Source organism: Aquarana catesbeiana, linkage group LG03 (genome assembly GCF_042186555.1).
Source record: "Aquarana catesbeiana isolate 2022-GZ linkage group LG03, ASM4218655v1, whole genome shotgun sequence".
NCBI lineage: Eukaryota > Metazoa > Chordata > Amphibia > Anura > Ranidae > Aquarana > Aquarana catesbeiana.
Genome location: NC_133326.1, coordinates 551,885,865 through 551,913,401, shown reverse-complemented (window position 1 = coordinate 551,913,401; position 27,537 = coordinate 551,885,865). Strand labels below are relative to the sequence as shown.

At 42.1% G+C, this 27,537-nt stretch overlaps 1 protein-coding gene across 1 annotated transcript in view; it reads left to right on the top strand.

Annotated features, from left to right (window-relative positions):
* LOC141132784 (sodium- and chloride-dependent betaine transporter-like) overlaps positions 1-27,537 on the top strand; it is a 101,683-nt gene that overhangs the window by 18,593 nt on the left and 55,553 nt on the right. The window contains exons 4-6 of the mRNA XM_073621640.1: positions 270-410; positions 8,238-8,319; positions 8,453-8,585. Of these exons, the coding sequence (XP_073477741.1) occupies positions 270-410; positions 8,238-8,319; positions 8,453-8,585 (356 nt within the window). The remainder of the gene's footprint in view (positions 1-269; positions 411-8,237; positions 8,320-8,452; positions 8,586-27,537) is intronic.

Genomic DNA, 27,537 nt, shown 5'->3' with positions numbered 1-27,537 from the left:
ACTTGACTCCCAATACCTTTGGTGTGGTGTACTTATTTGTGTACTCAGGTTTGTATTGATTTCTGTGTGCTCAATTCTCCTAGAAGCAGAGTAACTGCACAGCTCTGAATGAACCAAACCCCCCCCCCCCCAAAAAAAAACACATAAAAGTACAACTAACTCCCATAATGCAACAGGAATAAATACAAAACAAGTGAAAGTGGCACTGACTGCATAGTCTGCACCCTCTAAAATTACAAATAAAGAATTAATTTCCAATTTTCCCACAGGTATCGGATATGGGATGATGGTTATGTGTTTCCTATCTAATATTTACTACATTGTCATCTTGGCCTGGGCGTTCTTCTATCTATTTAACTCTTTCACAGCCAGATTACCCTGGGCATCCTGCAATAACACCTGGAACACAGGTAAAAGGGGAGAATTACTTGTTTCTGAGGACGCCTTTCATAGCTTAACTGCACGTTTTACTACTTAGGTTTCCGTTGGTTTTGTGGCTAACCAATGTAACTTTTTTTGGTGTTGGTGTTGTGGTCTAGATACAACTGTTTGCTGATCATTGCTGTAGACATAGCTCCCAACTGTCCCTGATTTTGAGGGACTGTCCATTATTTGGAACGGTGTCTCTCATTCCTTCTCATTTGTCACTCATTTTGGTCTGATCCATATAGCTGTATATAAAATACCGTTTTTATCTATCAAAAAGTGTTTTCCAGCACTAAACCTTTCATCTGATTTCTAAATTGCTGCATTTGTAAATTCCAAAAGCCAATATAAAGGAATAGTAGTGGTAACAAAAAAAGCACTTGTGGGGTAAGCAATCTTGTTTTTTTGTACAATTCTCCTTTAATGAGGAGTGGCAAGGGGTGTGTCCTATGCCTGCATACTTTTGCTGCTAGGTGTCCCTCATTCCCATCTCAAAAAGTTGGGAGGTATGCTATAGATATTCTTTAATTCATAATGATTTTGTATGTAATTTACAATTTACAAACGGCTCAGAACAAAATGGTGTATAAAGGGTATGTAAACCCTAACAATAAACTCTTCTTATTTGGTTCCTTTTCTCTATTAACTATACCTGTGGGCGGGGTGTACTGCGCCCATGCACGTGGGGTAACACCTCACCCGAAGGCATGCTCACCAATGCCCGGGACCAGGCAGAGGCTGTGAACATGTGAAAAATCAAACACTAAAGCCGTACTCAACTCGGAGATGAGGTACTTGTGTGCAGCGCTAATGTACAGAGTTCCCCTGTAAAATATTTCATCCCATGACACTACACACTTATAACTGATGTATGTTTTTGCATTCAGAGGTATATGCAGAGCCCTTGCTCACTCCACCAGCCCAGCGTACCTCTCAGTGGCAGCCACTCCATTAATCCATTAATATTTGCTATTGTCCTCCTGCGTCTTCTCCCGGCCAATCAGGAAGCGGGTCTTAAGACCCGGTTGGCCGAGAGGAGAAGCGACCGTATTGGCCACCGAGGTGGAGACACAGAGGGAAGCTGCCGAGGAGGAGACGCAGGGGGAAGTCACGGAAGCTCTCCGTGACCTAGATGGGGTAAGTGCAGAGCTGGTGGGCGGACGGGCAAGCGATGGGGTTGGTGGGTGGGTGGTTTGCTGGTTTGACAGGACGGACCGACAGTCCGACCAACCGAATGGGTTCCTCACTCCCAGTAATGGAATTAGACCCCGTCAGACACATAATGTGGGTTTCATTCATGTTCAAATTTAACTCTTTCCTTCCCATAGCTAGTGATCAGGCCTTAGATCTCCGTAACGCTAGTCTGCTCCCAGTGACTGGAGGAAACAGATAGCTATGGAGGAAATTACAGCACCAATCCCCTCGCTACCAGAGGACCTGTCACCCAACCAGGTACTATGCCAAATGCCTGGTTGCTGTAGTGGTTTTTTCTTGTGATTGCCCATGGCAACTATTTCCTCTTCTTTGCCTTGCGAGTTAACCTTCTGTAGTGGTTTTACACATACCCCATAGTGCTTTCACAGACCCAGGCTCTTAGAAATACACAGAGCCCCAACATGAATAACTTCAGATCAGGCTCACGGCAGTTAAACAACTTCTACTAAAAATCCAGCATAACATATGCAACAGCAATAAATGTCCTTTCTCTAACTATCTCTAGCTGCGACAGCACCAGCATACCTGCACAGGTAAAGTCCTTTTGGGTGTACTCCATGATTGGAAGATCTTGAGTAGAGGTGTCTATAGTTACGGGGATGCCGATGAGTCAAAGCTCTGATGGTGGACCATAGATCCCAGCAAGCTTCTGCAAAGTTCCCGTTCTCTTGCCTGCTCTCTAGTCCCCCGGGAACAACGGCCAAACCCCAGAAAAAGCCAGCGAACATGATCAGGGAAGGCGAAAAAAACATTAACCCCTCCTGCTGACCTGGGCAGTCCAGCTGGCTAACTAACACGGTAGGCCACCTGCCTAAATACCATTGAAAGCCTTTTGTTATATATGCTTGATAAGCGCAAATAAATATCTGTTGATCCTGCTAGAAAACCTGTCAGCTATTGATAACTTTACTGTTCTCAACCTGTGCTGCACTCTCATCATTTATAATGTTTCCAGTTCTTTATGTGTACTACAAAACACTGTCTACAGTGCCTTGAAAAAGTATTCATACCCCTTGACATTTTCCACATTTTGTCATGTTGCAACCAAAAACATAAATGTGTTTTATTGGGATTTTATGTGATAGACCAACACAAAGTCACACATAATTGTGAAGTGAAGAAAATGATAAATGGTTTTCAACATTTTTAACAAATAAATATCTGCAAAGTGTGGCGTGCATTTGTATTTAGCCCCCCTGAGTCAATACTTTGTAGAACCACCTTTCCCTGCAATTACAGCTGCAAATCTTTTTGGGGATGTCTCTACCAGCTTTGCACATCTAGAAATGTTTGCCCATTCTTCTTTGCTAAATAGCTGAAGCTCTGTCAGAATGGATGGAGAGTGTCTGTGAACAGCAATTTTCAAGTCTTGCCACAGATTCTCAATTGGATTTAGGTCTGGGCTTTGGCTGGGCCATTCTAACACATGAATATGCTTTTATTTAAACCATTCCATTGTAGTTCTGGCTGTATGTTTAGTGACCTTGTCCTGCTGGAAGGTAAACCTCCACCCCAGTCTTAAGTCTTTTGCAGACTCTAACAGGTTTTCTTCTAAGATTGCCCTGTATTTGGCTCCATCCATCTTCCCATCAACTCTGACCAGATTCCCTGTCCCTGCTGAAGAAAAGCATCCCCACAACATGATGCTGCCACCACCATGTTTGACGGTGGGGATGGTGTGTTTAGGGTGATGTGCAGTGTTAGTTTTCCACCATATACAGCAATTTGCTTTTAGGCCAAAAAGTTTTGGTCTCACCTGACCAGAGCACCTTCTTCCACAAGTTTGCTGTGTCCCCCACATGGCTTCTTGCAAAATGCAAATGGGACTTCTTATGGCTTTCTTTCAACGATGGCTTTCTACTTGCCACTCTTCCATAAAGGCCAGATTTATGGAGTGCAGGACTAATAGTTGTCCTGTGGACAGATTATCCCACCTGAGCTGTGGATCTCTACAGCTCCTCCAGAGTTACCATGGGCCTCTTGGCTGCTTCTCTGGTTAATTCTCTCCTTGCCTAGACTGTTAGTTTAGGTTGACGTTTTTGTCTTGGTAGGCTTGCAGTTGTGCCATACTCTTTCTATTTTCAGATGATGGACTGACGTCCATAAGATGTTCAAAGCTTTGGATTTGTTTATAACCTTATGCCGCGTACACACGATCAGAAATGCCGCCAGCAAAACTCCTATGAGAGCTTTTGGTCGGAAAATGCGACCGTGTGTATGCTCCATCAGCCTTTTGCTGGCATAACGTGAATGTGCACAGAGTAAAAGGTTTTATACTCAACAATGTGTGGCTTCAATTTCAATGCTCAATAGCAGTTTTTGTATTAAGTTGGTGTTTACAGTGACAATGGGTGTTATTTAAATAACGGAAAAAAACACTTTGCACTACAAGTGCACTAGGAGAACCTAGGAGACAGATAAAAGAAACACAAGCAGTTAATCAAATTCAAGATTTTATCATATCATTTTTTTTTCATTTGGAAAATATTTAAAAAATTGCTGTCATAGCAATGACCCCCCTACCCGTAAAATAATCCACATATTTTAGACGCACTTCACGGGCGATTCGGGGGGGCAAGCTAGGACGGCCAGCTTCCAGGGCCGTCATTGTTGTTTCATGACCATGGCCTCAGGCCCCACTGAGGCTACATAACTAGTAGTATTTTGCTTTAAAAAGTTGTGCAGTATGCAGCATGATAACAAGATGTGGTTAAGTTTGTACTCCACCATATTTATTGCCGTTAGAAATAGGCGGAATCGGCTGGCCATTATCCCAAAGGTATTCTCCAGGACTCTTCTGGCTCTGGCCAGCCGGTAATTAAAAACCCTCTTCTCCGGGGTGAGGGTCCTCTGGGGGAATGGCCTCATTCTGTGATCACCCAGACCAAATGTGGTTAAGTTTGTACTCCACCATATTTATTGCCGTTAGAAATAGGCGGAACCGGCTGGCCATTATCCCAAAGGTATTCTCCACGACTCTTCTCGTTCTGGCCAGCCGGTAATTAAAAACCCTCTTCTCCGGGGTGAGGGTCCTCTGGGGGAATGGCCTCATCCTGTGATCACCCAGACCAAATGCTTCATCAGCGATAAAAACAAATGGGAGTCCTGCGACGTTCTCTTCCGCAGGTGGCAATCCCAAGCCACCACTCTGGAGACATCGGTAGAACACGGTCTGGGCAAAGACTCCACCATCTGGCATCCGGCCATTCTTCCCCACGTCCACATAGAGAAACTCATATGTCGCCGACACCACAGCCATTAACACGATACTATGAAACCCCTTATAGTTAAAATAGTATGACCACGAATGGGGTGGTGGGACGATGTGGACGTGCTTCCTATCGATTGCCCCTCCACAGTTGGGAAAGTCCCAACATTCGGCAAACTGGGAGGCCACAGTCTGCCATCCCTGTGGCGTTAAAGGAAAAAAATTAGTACTTTTGCACATAACATTGCAAGCAGATTATACACAAACATCCTTGGTCAACATCAGTATAACCTTTATTTTAAGGAGTACTTAAAGACAAAAGTATAAGGTCCACTTATCAGATTCCTCACTCCCTCTGATGGCCCATTGTAAAAATTTTAGGGGGGGGGTTGTTAAATGAGTTTGGGAGCCCAAAAAAAGATGATGGCACTCTGCCTGAATTTAAGGACAACAATAACATTTGTACACATTTTAGGAGGTGTTTAGGGTAAAGCACTACAATGGAGCTGACAAAATACATTGTTAAGTGACTAGGCTAGGTGTATATGGGCCCAGGATAGCATGCTGGGGAGGTTAGTGAAGGCAAATATGCATGAAGGACAAAAAGGGAGCATTAAAAGATTACAGCATGCATGAGGATAAAGAGGACATTCAAAGCATATTACAATCATGGTAATTAGGGAATGATGAAAGGAATACAATACATTAGCAAACATTAAATATATAGAATGTGAAGTTAAAGGAGAAAACTTACCCTAATATAGTCCTTCTGCAGGACCAGAATGATAGCAGAACAGGTCTCTGGAATAATGATCCCCAGAGCATGGGGGGAGATGCCTGTAGAGAACTTGAGGTCCTGTAGACTTCTCCCCGTCGCCAAGTACCGCAACGTAGCGACTAGCCTCTGCTCCGGAGTGATGGCTTGCCGCATGCAGGTGTCCTGCTTCATAATATAAGGGAACAGCAAAGCCAACAGACGGTGAAAGAGGGGGTCCCTCATTTGGAGAAAATTCCAAAAATCATCAGGGTTATTCTCCAGGATCTCGTGTAACCAATTCTTGGTCCATGAACTCCTCCCCACCCCATTCATGGACTGGACTTGGGTCAAAGCAAGAACCCCAACACCAAGCCCCTGCTCGTCTAAGACGAGCACGTACCCGCAACATGGCTTTAAAATGGTCGGCTGGTCAGAACGAACTAACAGAACACACTGAAGAACTACAAGGCCTGTGAAGAGCGAGCTGAAAATCAGAAACGAGCGGACAAGAACACACTGTAAAAAAGATACGAACTGACTACACGCACAGTAAACCAGATACAAACCCACAAGCACAAACTGAAGAGCAGTAACGGACTGAAAAGCACGAAAGCTGAAAAGCACAAATCGTCTCTCACTAAACTTCTACTAGCACGATATAAACACGAGATTAGCAGAAGGAGCCCAAAGGGTGGCGCACTGGGTATTGAACTTCCATTTTCTAGTCCCGTTGTACGTGGTTTACGTCACCTCATTCTTGAGGGTCAGAATTTGGTGTGACCATGTGTATGCAAGGCAAGCTTGAGCGGAATTGCGTCTGAAAAAACATCCAAGTTTTTTCGGACGGAAATTCCAATCGTGTGTACGTGGCATAAACCTGCTTTAAACTTCTCCACAAATTTATCCTTGACCTGTCTGGTGTGTTCCTTAGCCTTCATGATGCTGTTTGTTCACTGAGGTTCTCTAATAAACTTCCAAGGGCTTCACAGAACAGCTGTATTTATACTGAGATTAAATTACACACAGGTGGACTCTTTTTTTTTTTTACTAATTAGGTGACTTCTGAAGGCAATTGGTTCAACTAGATTTTAGTTACGGGTATCAAAGTAAAGGGGGCTGAATACAAATGCACGCCACACTTTTCAGGTATTTATTTGTAAAAAATGTGGAAAACCATTTATCATTATCTTTCCACTTCAAAACTATGTTCCTCTTTGTGTTGGTCTATCACATAAAATCCTAAAAAATACATTTATGTTTCAGGTTGTAACATGACAAAATGTGCAAAATTTCAAATGGTATGAATACTTTTTTTCAAGGCACTGTAAGTACTAGTAAGCTGCAACATATTGCATTTTTGTTCTTGGGTTTAGATACACTTTAAGTTGAATTGATATTTCAGACTTGTTACTTCCTGACTACAATATATACTGCAGAGATCACATTATGTTGTTTTTTTTTTTAACTGTGTTTTTTATTAATCTTTATAACACAGATGATACATTAGGAACTTAATACACATTATATTCAGTGTAAATGTATCAGTTGATCATCAAACACATTTTTTAGACAATACAAAAAGTCAATTATATTCTGCAGATTCTTGTAATGGGTTGATCTTTAATTCCCGAACTATCAGGAATATTTAACAGTTCTAATCTAAACAAGCTTAAACAGCTAAGCACTTGCACATGTAATGATGTACAGTAGGGACTTGGAAATATAATTCTCGTACCCCAGGTACCGCAGAAACGTAGGAGTTTTAATCCTCATTATAGCCTAGTAAACTCATTACAATGCCAAGTGAGTCCAACTCACTAATCAGGAAGTTCACATGTATCTGAGAGTTCAATCCACTGGCCCCATATTTTCCCAAATTTAATAGAACATCCCCTAGCTTCGTATATCAGTTTGTAAGTTGGTAATACCTGATTAATCAAGGTTTTCCAGTGATTGAGGGAGATTGGTGTGGAATATATCCATTGCAACACTACCGTTTTCCTGGCGTAAAATAATAAGAAGCGTAGGAATTGTTTTTGATATAAGCTTATCTCCACATCCTCGAGAACTGCTAATATACACCACTTTGGACTGCACACATTGGGTAAATTAAAATGAATCGCAATAAAGTGGGTTACTTGTGACCAAAATGGTTGTAAGGTTTCGCAGTTCCAGAGCATGCAAAGTAAATCACCCGGGTCCTTATGACATTTATGGCATATGGGACTGTTTATTTTACGCATTCGGAAAAGTCTTAATGGTGTATAATAAATTTTATGAACGATACGTAATTGTATCAGAGCTTCATGTAGCTTGTTGCAGCATGTCCTTTGGCGGCTTCCTACACAAGGAAGAGGCGCCATCTTTAGATCTCCCCGTGGGCTGTATGAGTGGACGTTCTTCAGCTGGTTTAGTCCCCGCCGGGCCATTTCGGACCATCTTTGCGGGCTCAGGACAGCGCTGGAGATGTACCCGATACCGCAGTGTGGGTGGAAAGGGTGAGTAATGTCTGGATGCCTGTCAGGATCTCTCGGTGCCAGAGGAGCTTGTGTATCTCGCTGTGTACATGTCTGCCGCAGGCCAGATCACTTTGTTTGGATAACCTTCCCAATCATATTACTTGTTTTGCAGAAAATTGTGTGGAGTTTGTTAACAAGACAGAAAACTGGACCCAAAGCAGCAATCAGACAAGCCCAGAGGTGGAATTCTGGGAGTAAGTGAATGAGAAGTGTCCTATATTGTGTGTAATCCCTAACTGAATGACATTTTTATCATCTGTTGCTGTATCACAGTGGGAACCAAACTCATGTTGATGTTGTACAACATGTATCTTGTGTCATTTTTAGGAGACGTACTCTGGGGATCTCAGAGGGCATCCACCATCTTGGATCTATCCGCTGGGACCTGGCGCTGTGTCTCCTCCTCGCCTGGATCATATGCTATTTTTGTATCTGGAAGGGTGTCAAATCCACTGGGAAGGTGAGACCAAACTATGTGACCTGTTTTATTTTGTTCAACACAGCGGGCTTATTGAAAAAAACTGAGGAGCTCGGGAGGATCTCCCCGCTGAGCTATTGTGTTCTGACTGGGACTGACCACCCGTTAGAACACACCGATCAGCACTCGCTGCCTTTGCTTGTCAGCGCTGATCGAGTGCCGGATCGGATGTTGGATTTACAGCATGCCTGTTTGGTCAACCTCATTTTTCAGATTAAATGAATAGCTGCGATCAGTGGCTGCCACTGATTCTAGCAATTTATTTAAAATTTTGTTCTTCCCCTTCCACCACAAATCCTTCCCAATCTGTCCCATGCACAGCCTGATCCTCCTGCTGTGTCCTTCAAGTTCAAGTAAAGTCCATCTATTCTAAACGTATTCGTTTAGAATAGAGCTAAGCTACAATATATTACATTTTTGGGTTTGGGTTTAGACACGCTTTAAAGAACCCAATGAATAGGCCCTTCAATAAACTAGTGCAAAACACAAAAGAACCTTCCTAAAAAAATGAACTGCTTGCATATGCTTTATCCACTCTCCTGAAATAAGGAACAAGCTCCTAATTTTTGGAAATTGTGATGGAACGTGCAGACTTTTCTATATAAAGTGTCACTAAACCCACATCATAAAAAACTATCAATAAATGGTGTATTACATGCTGTTCATGTAATGCTCAGTCACTCAGTCACTATGAGATTAGTTTTCTGTATTCTGCAAAAAATCTGGTTGATCCTGCTGCTCTCTATCTCCATCTCCTGTCCATGTCCCCAATTCATCTAGGGATTTTGCAGCTGTGGTGGCAACTCTGCACATGTTCAGTTTTCAGTGAGTTTCTATGCTGAGCATTTCCTCCCTATCACATCTGAGCACCCTATGTGACACACATGTGGTCGTATACACAGTGCTAAATGACTCACTCCCTCCCTCCTCCTCCATGCCCACTAACCAGCTAAACACAATGGGGGTAGAATTTTACATGTAGAATAATGGAGGCTTTACCTCCCTTTTAGTATAAGACACAGGTTGGAGGGGTGTGACTTACAATTCTCCCACACCATGTTATTGCCAAAAAATAATAAAGATTTTATTTTAAATATATATTTGTATGACATTTTATTTTTAACATGTGGCCAGCAGCAGAGGACTAGAAGCTCCTCCTGTTTATGTTTCCCTGCAGACAGGCTGGGAGAGGTCTTTTTATTAAAAACATTACATTGCCATCATCCACATACAGAAAAAGAAGGGACAATGTAAATGAAACAGTTTGTGTTTAGCATTACTTTAAGGGTGGAACCACACTTGTCCGTTTTTGGCAGACGCATTTTACATTGCCAGTGCATACAAACACAGGTTGGCATTAATGCACATTGTAATGCACACATCATAAATTGTGTGGTACCTGTCTTGAAGGCTCCACTGTGCTTCAAGTCCAAAAATGCACCAATATTAAAAAAATTATGTAAATAATAGGTCCACAGCAAATGGAGCCTAAAGGCATATACTGATGGCACTCTGTGTCCTGCGGCCATCACTAAGCTGCACTGCCATCTGTCGTAAATTTCCCTAACATTGAACTTATGCGATAACCATAACAACTGATCCTATGACGAAGAAGATTACACCATTCTATATAGACAGAATATGTTGAACATAGACCTTATAATTTGATCAATTGTTTAGCACCCTCTAGTGTGCTAGAGTTGTTAGTGCAGGTTTGTTAGTGTAGAATGGTTAGTGTAGGAAAATTTATTGTAGTTCAGGGCTAAGCCTGAGCCTGGAACCCGGGTCAGGGATCAGTGAGTCAGGGCTGGATGACTCATCCTAGCAGCCTCTCTGGTGCCTCCCCCTCTTTTCTGGAACACTGGAGAATGTTCTAGACCCAGAGGGTGAAGGCTAGGAAGAGCTGCTTGGAATATTTATGAGGAGCTCAGCCAATCCCCAGTAAAGGGCTGGCAGGGGGCAGGCCACCTGATAAATAGGCATGAGTCATGCCAGCAGGGGCAGTCGGGTGGAAGATGGAGATGTAGTGCTGAGAAGGCTGTCTGTGGCCCTCAGGGGTGCCCCCTAGTATGGGGAGGGGACCTTGGGCCGGGCTTGGGTGCTGGAAGGATCCTGCCAAAGACATGGAGGAAACCCCTCCTAGAGGCATGGGAGCAACGAGAGAGGACAGCAAGAGTGGGTCAGCACTACTGGGAGACCTCCTGAAAATCAGGCGGGCTGGTGAGTGTCAGTCTGGAGGACTGTGTGGAGAATTTAGCCTGTAGGGCTAATGAAAGCGGCAACCTCAGCCAGGTGGGTTGGCAGTGCCCGAAGAGGTGGTGCTGGGATCATTTTCCACAGAAGTGATACAAGCTGGACACTGTTTTCTTTGCTACACATACAAGGGTCCTCGGGTTCCTGCTTGAAATGGGTCATCACTTAAAATCTGACTGAGAGCCTGTAAGATTTTCACAGTGATCCAGCTGAGTTCTGCAAGCAAGTAAGTGCTGGGGGGAGAAGTGGTACTGTATATAGAGACTGTATATAGGAAGAGTTGTTCTTGAAGTTTGTTGTTGGAAGTCACATGGGCATTCCATAACCTCCCATCCCTATCCAAGTTATTACCCTCAATGAAGAAAACAAAAAACAAAGACTGTTCTCTGACTCAGAAGTGCCTGTGAAAATTTGGTGTGCCTGACTGTGCAGGGTGGGGGATCCCAGTTCATCTGTGGCTCTTAAGGGGGAGCGCTACACTTGTAAAAATCTGGGAGATCAATTCTAAAACGTCTGATGAATAAATAAGTGCAGCGCTAAGGTTGCAAAAAAGCAAACTTGCATAAATTATATAAATGTGACTTAAACATAAATGTATCAAATAAACAGAGATTCATACATGGTGAAATGTGAATCAACCAAAGAAAAAGTGAAATTTCTGAAAAAATACAGGTATAGTGAAAAATGTGCTAGTATGGTGACTTTACCATAAATCAGGTGAGAGATAGAAATTAGGGTGTTAATATTAAATAGAAACACATAAAATAAACAAGGATTAACACATAATGAATGTGAGTTCAAACTCAGAAAAAATGAGAATCATTTCTGAAAAATGTGCTAGTATAATAATGTGCTAGTATAACTGCACAATAAACAAAGTTCAAAAAACAGAAATGGTGAATTGTAAAGTCCAAAGAAATCCAATTAGATGTGCAGTCCCGTTAGACATATGGGGGATTCCAAACACCGGTATGAACTGTGAAGGAAAAAACAGAAGTACCACCACCATAAACAAGGGGGGGGGCTTACCAGATCTTATTGACTTGGCGGGGCTTACACCACCCAAGTCTGCAGAGCTTATTAGGTTGAACACATCTGTTGGAAACAACTGGTCCTAGATCTGTATCAATCAATCGACCTTGGACTGTCACTGAATAGTGACTTGAAGGCTCCAATCAACGTGAGGAGGGTGAAAGGTAAATGCCAGGAGGGATATATCATGCAATGAAAAGATGGGCTAACATAGCGTGATACCGTATAAAAAAAGGCAATTTATTAAGAATAGAATAAAACACTCACATTTGGAAGAGTAGAAAAAAAGCATGTATATAACAAAGAGTGATGCAAATAGGACATACTAGCACATTTTTCACCATACCTGTATTTTTTCAGAAATTTCACTTTTTTCTTTGGTTGATTCACATTTCACCATGTATGAATCTATGTTTATTTGATATATTTATGTTTAAGTCACATTTATATAATTTATGCAAATTTGCTTTTTTGCAACCTTAGCGCTGCACTTATTTATTCACAGTTTTTGCTTTTTGTCTACAAGCTGTGCTGGCTGCTAGGTTGCAGGTTGACAGCGCAGTATTTCTTTAACTTTATTTTTTCTAAAACATCTGATGCTTTTGTTACTCTTTAGGCCCCTTTCACACGATCGGACCGTTCAGGTCCGCCTGTCAGTTTTGACGGCGGACCTGAACGGGCGCTCCATGTTAGCCTATGGAGCGATGGATGTCAGCGGAGACATGTCCGCTGACATCCGACCCGGTCCGATCCGCAAAAAGCAGACGGATAGCCCTACGTCCAGATCCGTCGCTGGCGGATCGGATCGGGTGAGATCTGATGAAAACGGACATGGTGTCCGTTTTCATCCGATCCCTCCATAGGCAGCAGTGGCACCTGACAAGCCCCTTCCCGCTCAGTGAGCAGAGAGGGACCTGTCATCCGCCGGCTCAGCAGAGATCAACGGAGAGATCTCCCGCTGAGCCGGCGGACCGAGGCGGGCTCCGTGGAAGCGGCGTCCGCCTCGTGCGAATGAGGCCTAAGGTGGAAAAAAACAAATTATTTCCATTCTTAAAAATGTTTCCTTTCTCCTTCTACCCATTCTGACGAACCTTTATAGAAAAGTTCTTTATCCTTACCTATTACCTAATCCTCTTAACTTTTACCTAATTTGCTTCAGTCTGGTTACGTGATCCCACAGCTCTTGCCCTGTATCCATGAGTGGCTGCTGCAGGGGAGAGTAGAGAGCGCTGACAACAGCTTGGCTATAGGAGCCTATTGGTGACATCACAGCTCCCCAGAATTTAGAGCCGTTGTCGAGCATTCCAATACACAAAGCTGCAGGATCATGTGACAGGACCGGAGTAGATTAAAAATAGGTACACATAACGTTTTTTATACAGGTTAGGCAAAATAGGTAGGAGGAGGGGGAGGGAAAATGTTAACAATAGTTATAGTTAGGCTTTTCTTCTACTTTAAATAGAAATCATTTATTTTTATAAAGAGGTCTTTAGATTTGCTGGCACCTCACATACAGTATAACATTCTAGGTGATGTGACTGTTCATTGTACATAGAAAAACAATAAAATCGTGTATGTAGTGCTCACTCCTGCAAGAGCAACGCTGTTTCCTGGCCTAGGCCGACAAGGCTGAGGCCTAGGGCAGCACTTTGCAGGGGGGGCAGCACGGAAAGAGTCTCCGCTGGCTTGCGCTACACTGTTAGTGTAGCGCCAGTCTTCTGGGGCGGACTGGGATGAGAGGCAAATTAGTCTAGCGCCCCCATTAAGCGGCCGCACTGCTTCTGATATGTGGGCGGCTGGCATTCTGCAACTGTGGGGGGGGGGGGGGCGCCGCTTCTAATTTTGACTGTCCTCTCATCCTGGACCACAAACCTTCCTCTCTGTGCTATATGTTTTCTGCTGCACCATTGGCATGGTTATATCTTCTTAGACCTCACCATAAAATTATCAGAGATTTGTGCTTAAAGTAGAACTATAGGCAACACTTTTTTTTTCTTTCTTTTTGGATAGCATATGGGAGGGTTCTAGCCCCTGTCAGTTAATTTTTTACCATCTGTGTCCCATTGCAGAGATTTCCATTCACTTTCTGCCCCATAGCCCAACAGGAAGTGAGAGGAAATCTATGCAAACTAAGGGAATCCATTGCCCCCCCCCCCAGGCCCTCAGAACTAGTGTCCCCACTTGAAAATTTCAGGGTGGGTCTTAAACAGCAAGGGGTGTGGCCTTGACAGGAAAGGGTGGATCATATTTAAATTAGGGGGTACACGAGTTTATTCAGGCCTAGGGTAGCACAAAACCTAAATACACTACTGTGCAGGAGCCCACAGTTTAAGGTCCCTAGTCCTTTTTTCCGTAGTTGTATCTGCAGCCAGGCACACAGTCACAGTCACTCCTTTGGCTCAATGAACAGTCTAGAGGGGTATGCCTTTTTGATGCTTTATAGCAGAACTTGAACTTGGATAGGAGTAGACTAACTATGGGATACTCCAGTAACTAGAAACTAGAAAAGCAGCTTCCTCCTATTATTGTGAGCAGAGTCCTTGCACAAGCAGTTAGTGGACTAAGCTATACCGTAGTTGCCAACAGTACCGAATTGCCTGGGACATTCACGAATATTTGAAAATGTACTGGTATGAACTTGTCCCGGGGTGAGTCCAGAAAATGTCACTTTGTCACAGACTGAGTGCTACCTAACATATGGGGCACACTGACAGATCCCTCCTCTGGCTCCCCCAGCTGCAGAGCTGTTCAGCGGCTCAGGGCTCTGATTGATGCCGATGAGCTGGTGCCCGCCTCCATCACTGTCACTGGTCAGGACTCATAGGGGGGCGTGGCCAGCCAAGGAGTGATCCCGCCTGTCACCCAGGAGGTAAGAAGAAGAAATGTCTCTGAAAATGACGTTTTTGTTTTTTTTAATGCAGCCACTGGACTGTGAGAAATTGGGTTGAAAACTGCTCTGCTCAATTTCTCACAATTAGGACAGTGCTACAGGAAAAAAACAGATACCATCTTGATCTTTGTCAGCTTTTTTTACTTCTATCTTTAGACTTTTAGATAGAAGTAAAAAAAGTGCTGTTAGCTGAGCCATCAGTAAAACAGGATTGATCAGTTTTTAGATGTATACCATAGTTTGTGGACTCTATAACTTTCCTATAGACTAAATAATATACACTTATTTTCACCAAAGAAATAAAGCAGAATACATTTTGGCCTACATTTATGAAGAAAGATGATTTATTTGCAGAATTTTATAACAGGAATGAAAAAAAACGCTTCAGTTTTTTTTTCCTTTGTGTAGTAAAAAAATAAAAAACCCAGTGGTGACTAAATAACACCAGAAGAAAGCTCTAGTTGCGTGAATAAAATTATATAAATTTAGTTTGGGTACAGTGTTGCATGACCGCGCAATCGTCCTTCAAAGTGAAAGCTGAAAATTGGCCTGGGGGGGGGGGGGTGCTGTACAGTAAAAGTGTAGTTATTGCCCATGGCTTTGAATGGGATGTCCATCAAGTTCATATAGGTATGACGGTCAGGTGTCCACATATTTTTTGGTAATATACTGTTTATCAACTACATAATTGATTACAAGATATATATATTCCAAAAGAATTGCATCAGTGAAGAATTATAGTTGTTGGAAGTATGACATATAGTGCCTTAAAGAAGGTATTTATACCCCTTAAAATTTTCCACATTTTGTCATGTTACACCCAAAAAACATAAATGTATTTTATTGGGATTTTATGTGAAAGACCAACACAAAGTGGCACATACTTGTGAAGTGGAAGGAAAATGATAAATGGTTTTTATTTTATTTTTACAAATAAATTTGTGAAAAGTGTGGTGTGCATTTGTTTTCAGTCCCCTACTCTGATACCCCTAACTAAATCTAGTGGAACCAATTGCCTTCAGAAGTCACCCAATTAGTAAATAGAGTCCACCTGTGTGTAATTTAATCCCAGTATAAATACAGCTGTTCTGTAAAAGCCCTCAGAGGTTTGTTAGAGAACCTTAGTGAACAAACAGCATTATGAAGACAAAGGAACACACCAGATAGGCCAGTAATAAAAGTGTGGAGAAGTTTAAAGCAGAGTTAGGTTATAAAAAAAATATTGAAAATGCTTTGAACATCTAACTAAGCACTGTTCAATCTATCATCCAAAATAGAAAGAGTATAGCACAACTGCAAACCTACCAAGACATGGCTGTCCACCTAAACTAACAGGCCAGGCAAGGAGAGCAATAATCAGAGAAGCAGCCAAGAGGCCCATGGTAACTCTGGAGAAGCTGCAGAGATCCACAGCTCAGGTGGGAGAATCTGTCCACAGGACAACTATTCTCGTGCACTCCACAAATCTGGCCTTTATGGAAGAGTGGCAAATAGAAAGCCATTGTTGAAAGAAAGCCATAAGAAGTCCCATTTGCAGTTTGCAAGAAGTCGTGTGGGGGACACAGCAAACATGTGGAAGAAGGTGCTCTGGTTAGATGAGACCAAAAATGAACTTTTTGGCCTAAAAAGCAAAACGCTATGTGTGGCAGAAAACTAACACTGCACATCACCCTGAACACACCATCCCCACCGTCAAACATGGTGGTGGCAGCATCATATTGTGGGGATGCTTTTCTTTGGCAGCAACAGGGAAGCTGGTCAGAGTTGATGGGAAGATGGATGGAGCCAAATACAGAGCAATCTTAGAAGATATCCTGTTATAGTCTGCAAAAGACTTGAGACTACTGGGGTGGAGGTTTACCTTCCAACAGGACAACAACCCTAAACATACAGCCAGAGCTCCAATGGAATGGATTAGATCAAAGCATATTCATGTGTTATGCTCCGTACACACGATCGGACATTGATCGGACATTCCGACAACAAAATCCATGGATTTTTTCCGATGGATGTTGGCTCAAACTTGTTTTGCGTACACACGGTCGCACAAAGTTGTCGGAATTTCCAATCGCCAAGAACGCGGTGATGTACACCACGTGCGACGAGACTAGAAAAGGCCAGTTCAGAACCAAGCGCGGCACTCTTTGGGCTCCTTTTGCTAATCTCGTGTTAGTAAAAGTTTGGTGAGAGACGATTCGCGCTTTTTCAGACTCGTGGTTTTCAGATCGTTTTCTGCTTTTCAGTTTGTGCTTGTGGGTTTGTATCTGCTCTTCAGTGCGTGCAGTCAGTTCGTATTGTACTATTCATTGTGATCTTGTCCGCTCGTTATTGTTTTTCAGGTCGCTCTTCACAGGCCTTGCTGTTCTTCAGTGCGTTCTGTTACCTCGTTCTGAGCAGCCAACCGTTTTCTAGGCATGTTGCGTATACGTACTCCTCGTAGAGTTCGTGTTGTGCGGGGGCTTGGTGTTGGGGTCCTGACCTTGACACAAGTCCAGTCCATGAACAGGGTGGGGAGGAGTTCATGGACCAAGAATTGGTTGCTTCAGCGTGACCAGTTCTGTCATATGCCTTTGCTCCGTGAGAATAATCCTGATGATTTCAGGAACTTTCTCCGGATGACGGACCCCGTATTTCACCGTTTGTTGGCTTTGCTGACCCCTTATATTAGCAGGCAGGATACCTGCATGAGGCAAGCCATCACTCCGGAGCACAGGTTAGTCGCCTCCCTGCGGTACTTGGCGACAGTGAGAAGCCTGCAGGGCCTCAAGTTCTCGACAGGCATCTCCCCCATCTGGGGATCATTATCCCAGAGACCTGTTCTGCCATCATACAGGTCCTGCAGAAGGAGTATATGAAGGTAAGATTTTTATCCTTTAATATCACATTTTATTGTATTTAATGTTTGCTAATATATTGTATTTCTTTCCTCATTCCCTAATTACCATGATTGTAATATGCTGTGAATGTCCCCTTTGTCCTCATGCATGCTGGATTTTTAGTTGTCCTTCATACATATTTGCCTTCACTTACCTCCCCAGCATGGTCTCCTGGCCCTATATTCACCTCATGTAGTCACTTAACATTGTATTTTATCAGCTCCATAGTAGTGCTTTACCCCAAACACCCCCTAAAATGTTTTTAAATGTGATTTGTGCTTTAAATTCAGGCAGAGTGCCAGAGGCATTTTTGGGGGGGTCCCCCAAATCATTTTTAACCCTCCCTCCCCCCAACTGCTAAGTCAGCTGATACCAATTCTCTATCCTCAATCATCTGCTGACTTTGCCAAACCCATACACACTAAAATAGAAATGAAAATGTAGCGCTAATGAAAGTAACCAGTAATGAAAAACACATCAGTAATGGTGGCCATTAGTAAAGGCCCATGGCTTGACATGGTATAAGGTGAATAGTGAATAAGATATAATAATGTCCCAATGTGTGGCCATGGGTCAGTCAATGAAAAGTCCCAGAATAAACTGAATACAGAATGTTGCACTGGTGCAGGAATCTTCTCCTCTGTATCTCATAGATAATACGATCATGTAATGGGAATAGATGAAATACGATTACCAGAGGAAGTGGATTCAAATGCCAGTGACACCGAATCAAACAGGCTCAGAGATCCTTGATGGGCGATGGTTGTTCTCAGGAACGCCGGATCTCGAGGGGGATCTTTGTTCTGTAATCACTGTCGCGGCTGCCAATTCCAAGGACTGAGGAAGGGTCACGGCCACGTGAGAATCTCCAGAGTGTGGGTGGTTCCCAAAAAGATGTAAAAAACGCCAATAGTGTAGATCAAATGACGTATATTTATTGGGTATCCCCAATAATCAACAAACAATATAAAAAGCGTGATCACGTAAAAAAGATAAAAACAAGTGTAGGGAATAGTAAGGCTCGTCCGACGCGTTTCATCCACATGGACTTCAACTGGGGCATCAAACTCATCTCCTACACTGTATATATTTATATAAAAAACTAAACAAATAGTGCGACCAATCAAACATCAATGGTAAGGTCACATGATGGATCTGCTCTTGATAGGACAGAGAGGAGTCAGCTGACTGCCTTGTATTAACCAATGAAACCGCCCACCAATAGGGAAGAGGCATATCATTTAGCCAATGAGAAAATAGTGAACATGTTAAAAGCGTATTGGGAAAATAAAAAGGGGGGGACCCACAATATCTAATAGTGTGCAGCGCTATAAACATCCATGTCCACTCAAGGAATTCTAGGATACATCAATACATAAATCATAGTGAACAGATACAATGTCAAAATCCTATATAGATGTAGATGACTGAGGGGATGTAATTTAAAATCGTTGGTAGAAGGTACACTGAGAGTTATATGACCGTATCTTGTCTGACATAGCCAGACAGCCCACGTATGTACATTGCACTGTTCAGCCAATCAGGCGAGCGCAATAACCAGGAACCAAAAGGGGCTAGGTCATGTGATATGTCAGCTGACATAGTCACATGATCATAGGAGCCGAATAGCGTCTCTGTTGTACAAATCTAAGGCAGCACGTAACCACAGAGGAAGTCACATATTGCCAAGGAGCCAATGAAGGAATACTATGTCTCTAACCCTTAAGAACTGTAAGCAGAGAAGGAATTACCATCCCCTGTGGTGCGGAAGTGGAGGGCGAGATAATGGAGACAACCGGAAGTGTAGAGACAGCAAATATCTCCACTTCCCCCGGTGTCATGGCCCTGGAGATGAATAAAATTGTATTATGAAACTCTAGAGGTGTAAGATATGGATAATCAGAATAAATAGATGTGTGCACATAAGTCGTGACAAAGTGCCGAGGGAAATATTATGTGAATAATATTTTTAAATATAGGAAAAATAAAGGAAATATGACATAATAAAAATAGTGTGGGATATTGATAATGAATAATCCCAATAGATGGATATGTGCACATGTACCGTGACCTGAAATAAAAACGTGTTATGTAAATAATGAATTGAAGTGTGATGTAAATAATGTATTAAGGTGTCCTTTTATGAAACTGAGATCAGCGGCGATCCCGAGTCTCACCGCTGATCTCAGCGCTTTACCAGTTTATGAAACTGAGATAATCAGCGGAGAACATGTTCTCCGCTGATTATCTCAGCACAGTGAGAATTCACAGAAACGGCCAGTTTATGAAGGTGCGATCTCCACACCTCACTGGCGATCTGTGACAGAATTCTCACTTTCTGATTCACCATTTCAGAAGTGGAGAATCAGAGTGAGAAGCCTGAAACTGGCTGATATTCTGGAGAAAGAAAGAAGTCTTTTGACTTCTTTCTTTCACCAAACAGTCAGAGCACACCTTCCCCACCATTACACACCCCAAAACCAGCAGGATAGGAATTTATAGTGTATATATATATATATATATATATATGTATATATATGTATATATATATATATATATATATGTATATATATATATATGTATATATATATATATATATATATATATATATATATATATATATATATATATATAAATATACATCTATATATATATATATATATATATATCTATATATATAGCTATATATAGATACATATATATATATATGTATCTATATATAGATATATATATATATTTTTTTTTAGATGTTCACGTCTCTGGCTGGGTTCACACTTGTGCGATGCGTGAACCAGCGTGATTCCTGTGCGGGTTTTCACATCGCACCTACATTGACATCTGCGCACCACTGCGGGTGTCAATGTAAAGTTAATGACACCCCCAGATCATTTCACAGATCGCAGTGCGAACTATGTAATGGTGCAGGAATCGGATCGCATGGGTGTTCACACCCATGCAATCCGATTCCAGTGCGGACCAAATAAAGGGTCCTGTACCATTTTGGTGCAAATGCAATATGATTTAGGGCCAGTTCCCACTGCTGCGGTGTCCGAGATCGGATGTGATTCGCACCGCAGTGCAAAATCACATCCGATCTCTGTGCGATGCGATTTCAGCCATACAGATAGTATTGCTAAATTTGCATTGCCCTCGGACCAAACTCTTACAGGACCCTTTTTTTGGTCCACAGCAGAATCGGATTGCATGGGTGTTCACACCCATGCGATTCGATTACTGTCCGAGTTTGCAGATCGCACTGCGATATGCGAACTGATTTGGGGGTGTTAACTTTTAGGCCCAGTTCACACTTGTGCGATGCCGGACATCGCACAGGCATCGCATGTTATTTGCAGCACACTGCCATTCACATTACATGCGATGTCTGTGCGGTGCGATATCAGCTGTACAGATAGTATGGCTGATATCGCACCGCATTCGGTGCAAACACGCACAGGACCCTTTTTTCTGTTCGGACCAGAATCGGATCGCATGTGTGTTCACACATATGCGATCCGATTCATGTCCGAACTGTCAGTTCGCAGTGCGATATGCAAGCTGATCTGGGGGTGTCCTTAACAATGTATTGACACTCCCCAGCGATTCACATATGGCAGTGTGAACTGACATGCGAGTCGGTGCGATGCGGGAACCCGCAGTGGATTCGCAGTGTTCTCGCATCGCACCAGTTTATCAATTTTTATGTTTATCTATAATGAAATATATTTTATTTTAATTTATTAATAAATATTTATACTTGTATACTTTATTAAAATTATTTTTTTAATGATTATAAATGTATTTTGCATTTATATGAATGGTGTATAGCTGCATTACATATGTGCATTACATTCATTTACTATACACCATTCACATTTAAATAGGAACATGTATGATCTTTAAATATTGATAAAAACAATGTTTTTTTTATAATTAGGTTAATGTATATTGTGTAGGGGGAATTTATCTTTATTATTTTATTAATATGTTGGGGAATAATGTGTGCTGATTTGTGTTAAACTTTTGTATTTTATGGTTCCTCATACTGTAATCCCGCTATATCACACGAGATTACAATGAGAGGAGCCATTCTCAGGAGTTCCCGGCGTTTGTAGATCGCTCCTCAACTCAACATGAGAAGCGATCTACACACTTTCATAAACAGGCACTCAGAGGAGAGCGATCTCCTCTGAGAATGCCTGAGAACTGAAAAGCGGTATTTTACCGCACTTTCATAAAAGGACACCTTAAACATAAGAGAAAAAGAGAAAAAGAGTGATGTGGAAAAAATGAAAAATGGTGTAAAAATATCATGTGCAAAGGTAAGGTGAAAATATAAAAGTATAAAAAATGAATATAATGAATATCAGCTTTATGTGAGGGACCATTTACGCTTGGTTAATGAAGGAATTAATATCCCATTCGACGTTCAACCCATGGGGCGAGTAAGTGCGGAGTTCGAATATCCAATATGTTTCAAGTCTTGAAACACCCCGCACACGTGATTCGCCTCTCCAATTGGCAACGAATTTATCAATTATAAGGAACTGAGTTCCAATAGAGTCCCGATTATGGTGTGTAAGATAATTCCTTGGTACAGTATGATTTGTCTTGCCTGCCTGTATATTGGTAAGATGTTCACCTACTCGAACTGAAAAAGTTCTTTTGGTGCGACCCACATATTGTTTTTTACAGGGACAAGTTAGGAGATATACTACATATTGTGTGGCACATGTAGTAAAGTGCTTCATGGGGTAAACGCATTGGGTAATTGTTGATTGAAAGATTTCTGTTTTTCGTCTCCCATTAGTGTTGTAAACGCATACTCTGCATTTCCTACAGGGAAAGAAACCTTTACAGTCCTGAAAAAAAGGGGTCTTTTTAGGAGGGTCTATAATATTAGGGGCAATTTGTCCTTGAATGGATTTAGCACCTCTAAATGTTACACCCGCATATTCTGGTAGTACCGGGCCCAGAAGGGTATCATTCCGAAGAACACCCCAATGTTTTTTGAGAATGTTCTGTATTTGTCTAGCTTGTACCGAGTATGTTGTAAAAAATGACCACTTAAATCTGTCGTTGTTGGTCTTCTTTGGATTGACGACCAGCAAGGATCGTCTATCCGTAGATCCAACCTTTTGTATTTCTGTCTCTAACTCCGTATAGGTATAGCCCTTTTCTATAAACCTTTTTTTAAGGGTCTGAGCTTGCATGAAATAGTCTACCTCGTTGGTGCAATTACGTCGCAGCCGAAGGAATTGGCTGCGAGGTACTGATTTTAACCACTGTGAATGGTGGCAACTGTCTAATGGGATATACCCATTGTGATCTGTGGGTTTAAAGAATGTTTGAAGCTCAAAATGGCCATCGTGGACTTTTATCTCCAAGTCTAGAAAATGTATGGACGTGAGGCTAGCTTCATAAGTTAACTTGATACCTCGATCATTAGTATTCAAATGGGCCATGAATTCATGTAGTGAGGAGAAGTCGCCTTTCCATAGGAGGAGGATGTCGTCTATGTAACGTGCCCAGAGGGCCACTTCTGGCCTCCTGGGTGAATAGACGACATCCTCCTCCCACTTGGCCATGAAAAGGTTGGCCAAACTGGGGGCGAACTTGGCCCCCATGGCCACACCTCTTGTTTGTAAATAGAAATGATCTTGGAACCAGAAATAATTATGGGTCATTGCAAATTCAAGAAGGTCCATAATGAAATTGCGCTGCAATATTGTTAAAGAAACGTTTTGAGATAAATAATATTCAACTGCGGTGAATCCAAGATCATGAGGGATGCAAGTGTATAAGGCCGAAACATCGGCTGTGACTAAGATCATACCTTTTTGGTATGGGGTAGATTCTAATAATCTGATGGTGTCACCTGTGTCTTTAATAAAAGATGGTGTAGAGCGAACCAGGGGCTGTAAGTGATAGTCAATGTATTGACCTATCCGTGATGTGACCGAGTCAATCCCGCTGACTATGGGTCTGCCTGGGGGATTGACTGGGTCTTTATGTAGTTTGGGCAAGTAATATATCGCAGGGATGCGAGGGGCTAAGGGAATAAGATAGTCACTTTCCTTTTTATCTAGGATCCTTAGAGCAGAGCCTTCCTTAATTAGCAAGGACAAGGCTTTTTTATATGGGATGGTGGGATCTGTGTGTATGCGTTGGTATGTAGTGGAATCATCAAGGATTTTATGCATCTCACAGATGTACTTGGCTTTGTCTAAGACCACTATAGCTCCCCCTTTATCCGCGGGGCGGATAATTAAATCCTTGCATTCACACAATGATTTTAGACCTTTCTTAAGGTTCTGGTCCATGTGTGTTTTCCTGACAGGTAAGGCCTCTAGGTCTGATAACACTAGATTACGGAATACTGAAATAGATGGTGCTATAGCTCCTGGGGGGTTAAAGAGTGAAGGATTGGAAAGTCCTGTATGGACATATTCGTCCACACGGCGTGGTTGGTCGTTAGGTACTTGGGAAAGAAAATATCTTTGGATGCTTAACTTCCGAACGTACTTCTGAATATCAATAAATGTTTGTTGACTTTATTAAGGGGCCTGGGAGGAACAAATTGAAGTCCCTTGTTGAGAACCCGTTCTTCTTCTGTTGTCAGTTGGACTGTACTTAAATTGAATATACCGGTGGTAGTTACATTCTTTTTCTTTTGGGTCCGCCTCCCCCCTCTAGTGCCTCTCCTCGCTCTGGACTTTCCGAGTAATGGTTTGTGGCCTTGGGAAAATCCGAGTGATGAGAAGGCCCTGGGTGGCTATAATTGTAGTTAAAGGGCGATCTATTAAGGGAATCCTCTTCCCTCTGTATATATCCATGGGAGTTATAAGGAGTGGTCCTGACATTCCTGTCTTGTAAAGGTTGAAACCTGTTACGGGTCTCAATAGGTGTTCTGGGGGTATAATCATACACAGAACGATTAGGTCCGTGATGGTCCCTGTAATCTGTCCAACCACGCGGAGGTCTCCCACGTCCACCTTGTGAGTATGAACGATTGGGAGGTCCACTTGGTTGTCCTCTCCGTGCGTTCTTATCACCCCTACCTCTTTGACTAGATTGATGTCGAGGGGGGTTATTCCTATATATATTATGATTTTCATAATATGGAAGTTCTGGAGGGCCTTCACGATATGGTACATGTGGTCGAGAAGTAATGGTATTCCTAGCTGGATATGGTTCATATTGAGATAGTTTTCTGTCCGGTCCTGGAATTTCAGGGGCAGGAAGTTCCACCCCAGAGCCATCATGAACAGATGTGCCCTGGGTTTCTAAAATCTTCTGCCATTTGAAGACAGAGTTGGTTTTATAATAAGTCAGGTCACGATTGTATTTCTTTTGTTTTTTCAACCTCTGATCTTTTTCTTCTTTTTCTAAATGGCTCCTCAAATTGGCAGAGAGAGATATGTAATCAGGTGTAGATTTGAGTGGAGTTAACTTATCTCTCAAATCTTTAATCTCTCTGTCTATCAAAGGAAGTCTCAACTTCTTTTTATCTATAAGAAATCCCAGAAGTTTAATCCCAATCTCATTGAAATATTTGAACCAGGGTTCTAGGTCCGTATCTCCCTGTTGTGGGGAAATGTCCCAACGAAGACCCCTGGGGACCATTTGTTCTTTGATATATTGTTCTAAGAACGCTATATCCCATTGGAGGTGTATTTCGGAGGTCATCAAATTCTTGAGCCTGAGAAACATTCCCCCAATTTCTGTATCCGGATTAAGTCCAGTGAAAACCCCATCGGTATTAACCGATCTGGTGGTTCTATATTCAAACACATCCATGTTTGTACAAAAGTGGGTATGTGCTGCTGTGAAACCACAAAAAGTCAAATGTCTCAAGGAAAAAAAAAAGTACCACTTCACTAACCCAATCGCCAAAGAAAAGCAGCTACATAAATATGACCAATATTATACACGAAAATAGAAATGAAAATGTAGCGCTAATGAAAGTAACCAGTAATGAAAAACACATCAGTAATGGTGGCCATTAGTAAAGGCCCATGGCTTGACGTGGTATAAGGTGAATAGTGAATAAGATATAATAATGTCCCAATGTGTGGCCATGGGTCAGTCAATGAAAAGTCCCAGAATAAACTGTATACAGAATGTTGCACTGGTGCAGGAATCTTCTCCTCTGTATCTCCTAGATAATACGATCATGTAATGGGAATAGATGAAATACGCTTACCAGAGGAAGTGGATTCGGATGCCAGTGACACCGAATCAAACAGGCTCGAAAGTGGCCGTCCTGGCTTAACCTCCCTGAGTGCCCGTGATGTCCGGCTAAGATACCTTGAATACTTTGCGGGTAGGGGGGCTATCAATATGCCAGACAATGTCTGAAACCTTTTTCTAATAAAAAAAACAAATAACTACTCAAATCTTTGGTGACATTTACTGCTTGTGTTTGTTTTAGCTGACCCTGACAGAACTGTGGTGAGTTCTGAAAATAGCGTGATTGTGTAACCTTCCAAAGCACTGCTGGGTGTTATTTACTAAAGGCAAAGACACTTTGCACTACAAGTGCACTTGAAACTGCACTTGTAGTGCAAAGTGGATTTGCCCTTAGGAAATAACACCCATTGTCACAGAAAACACCAATTAGAGCACCACAAAAGTGTTGTAGCGTTGAGACAATAATCCACACATTCTTGATTAACAATCTTTTTAATACCAGCATAATCACATGTGCATTTAGAAAAGGTTTTTAAAACAAACCATGTTTGTTGTATAACAATTTTTGGTCTCACATTAGAAAAAGTAGAAATGTCCATTTGAGATAAAACAGGCATGTTTAAAACCAACAAGAAAGACACAAATCTTGAACTTACAAAGTTCACTTTTGGTAGAACTTGAAGGCACTATCAGACATGAGTATTTACAAACTGTATTTGATATTGCGTTCAGATGGGGTGAAGTCACCCCAGAAAAAGCCAAATTTTGAAGATGCACACAAATTTACGAATGCTACCTGCCATCACGGGGGATCAAGGGACGTGTTTTGGGGGTGCAACCCCTTCCTCACAGCTACTTTATTATTGAGGAAGGGGTTGCACCCCCAAAACGCGTCCATTGATCTCTCGTGATGGCAGATAGCATATGTTGACACACTGTGTGCATCTTCAAAATGTGGCCTTTCTCAAATTTTTCAAAAAATGTCAAAAAATGTTAGCACACAAAAAACCAAAGGAATTTGGAGGGGTTTTAAACACTCCCTAAAACATCAATGATGTTCTTCATTTTTTGAAGAACATCATTGATGTTTTTCTTGATGTTTTCCAAGTCCCTATTACACCCCAAGACCCCCCCGATAAGGATCTGTGCACTTTCCGAGGTGAAAGGATCTGGATCCATAACATCACGATCACCTAAAAAGATAGAAACCAAAAAACACCATGTATTATAAATATGCCGGCATCCATCTCTTACCTGAGCCTGTGGTCTGAGCCTCCGAGTCTTTTATCCCCTATGTTAAAAAAAATAGTTATACTTAGCACACAGATATTTGATGGCAGAACTATAAATATGAAACATTGCTTGGAAGTGGGGTACAATTGTCTGTTTTGGCAGAGTTCCAAGATGTTGCATTTTTCTTGTCCTTTGTCAAGCTTCAATACTTTACCTGTTTTGTATAAGCTTCACAGATGGAGACACCCCTATAGTATACACTGGAGCACCTGTGTGGACCCCCTAATAAAAAGGGTGTTCTTGTGTCCCACACTAGTGCTCCAGCGTCCAGATGTGTAAACATCTGCTGAGTGTCCTCTCCTTACACAGAATCTAGTTTGCATTTCATTCTAGTAACAAACCCATCTACACAACCAAATTATTTTAAGACAAATAGGCCCTAAAAATGTGGGCAAATGCA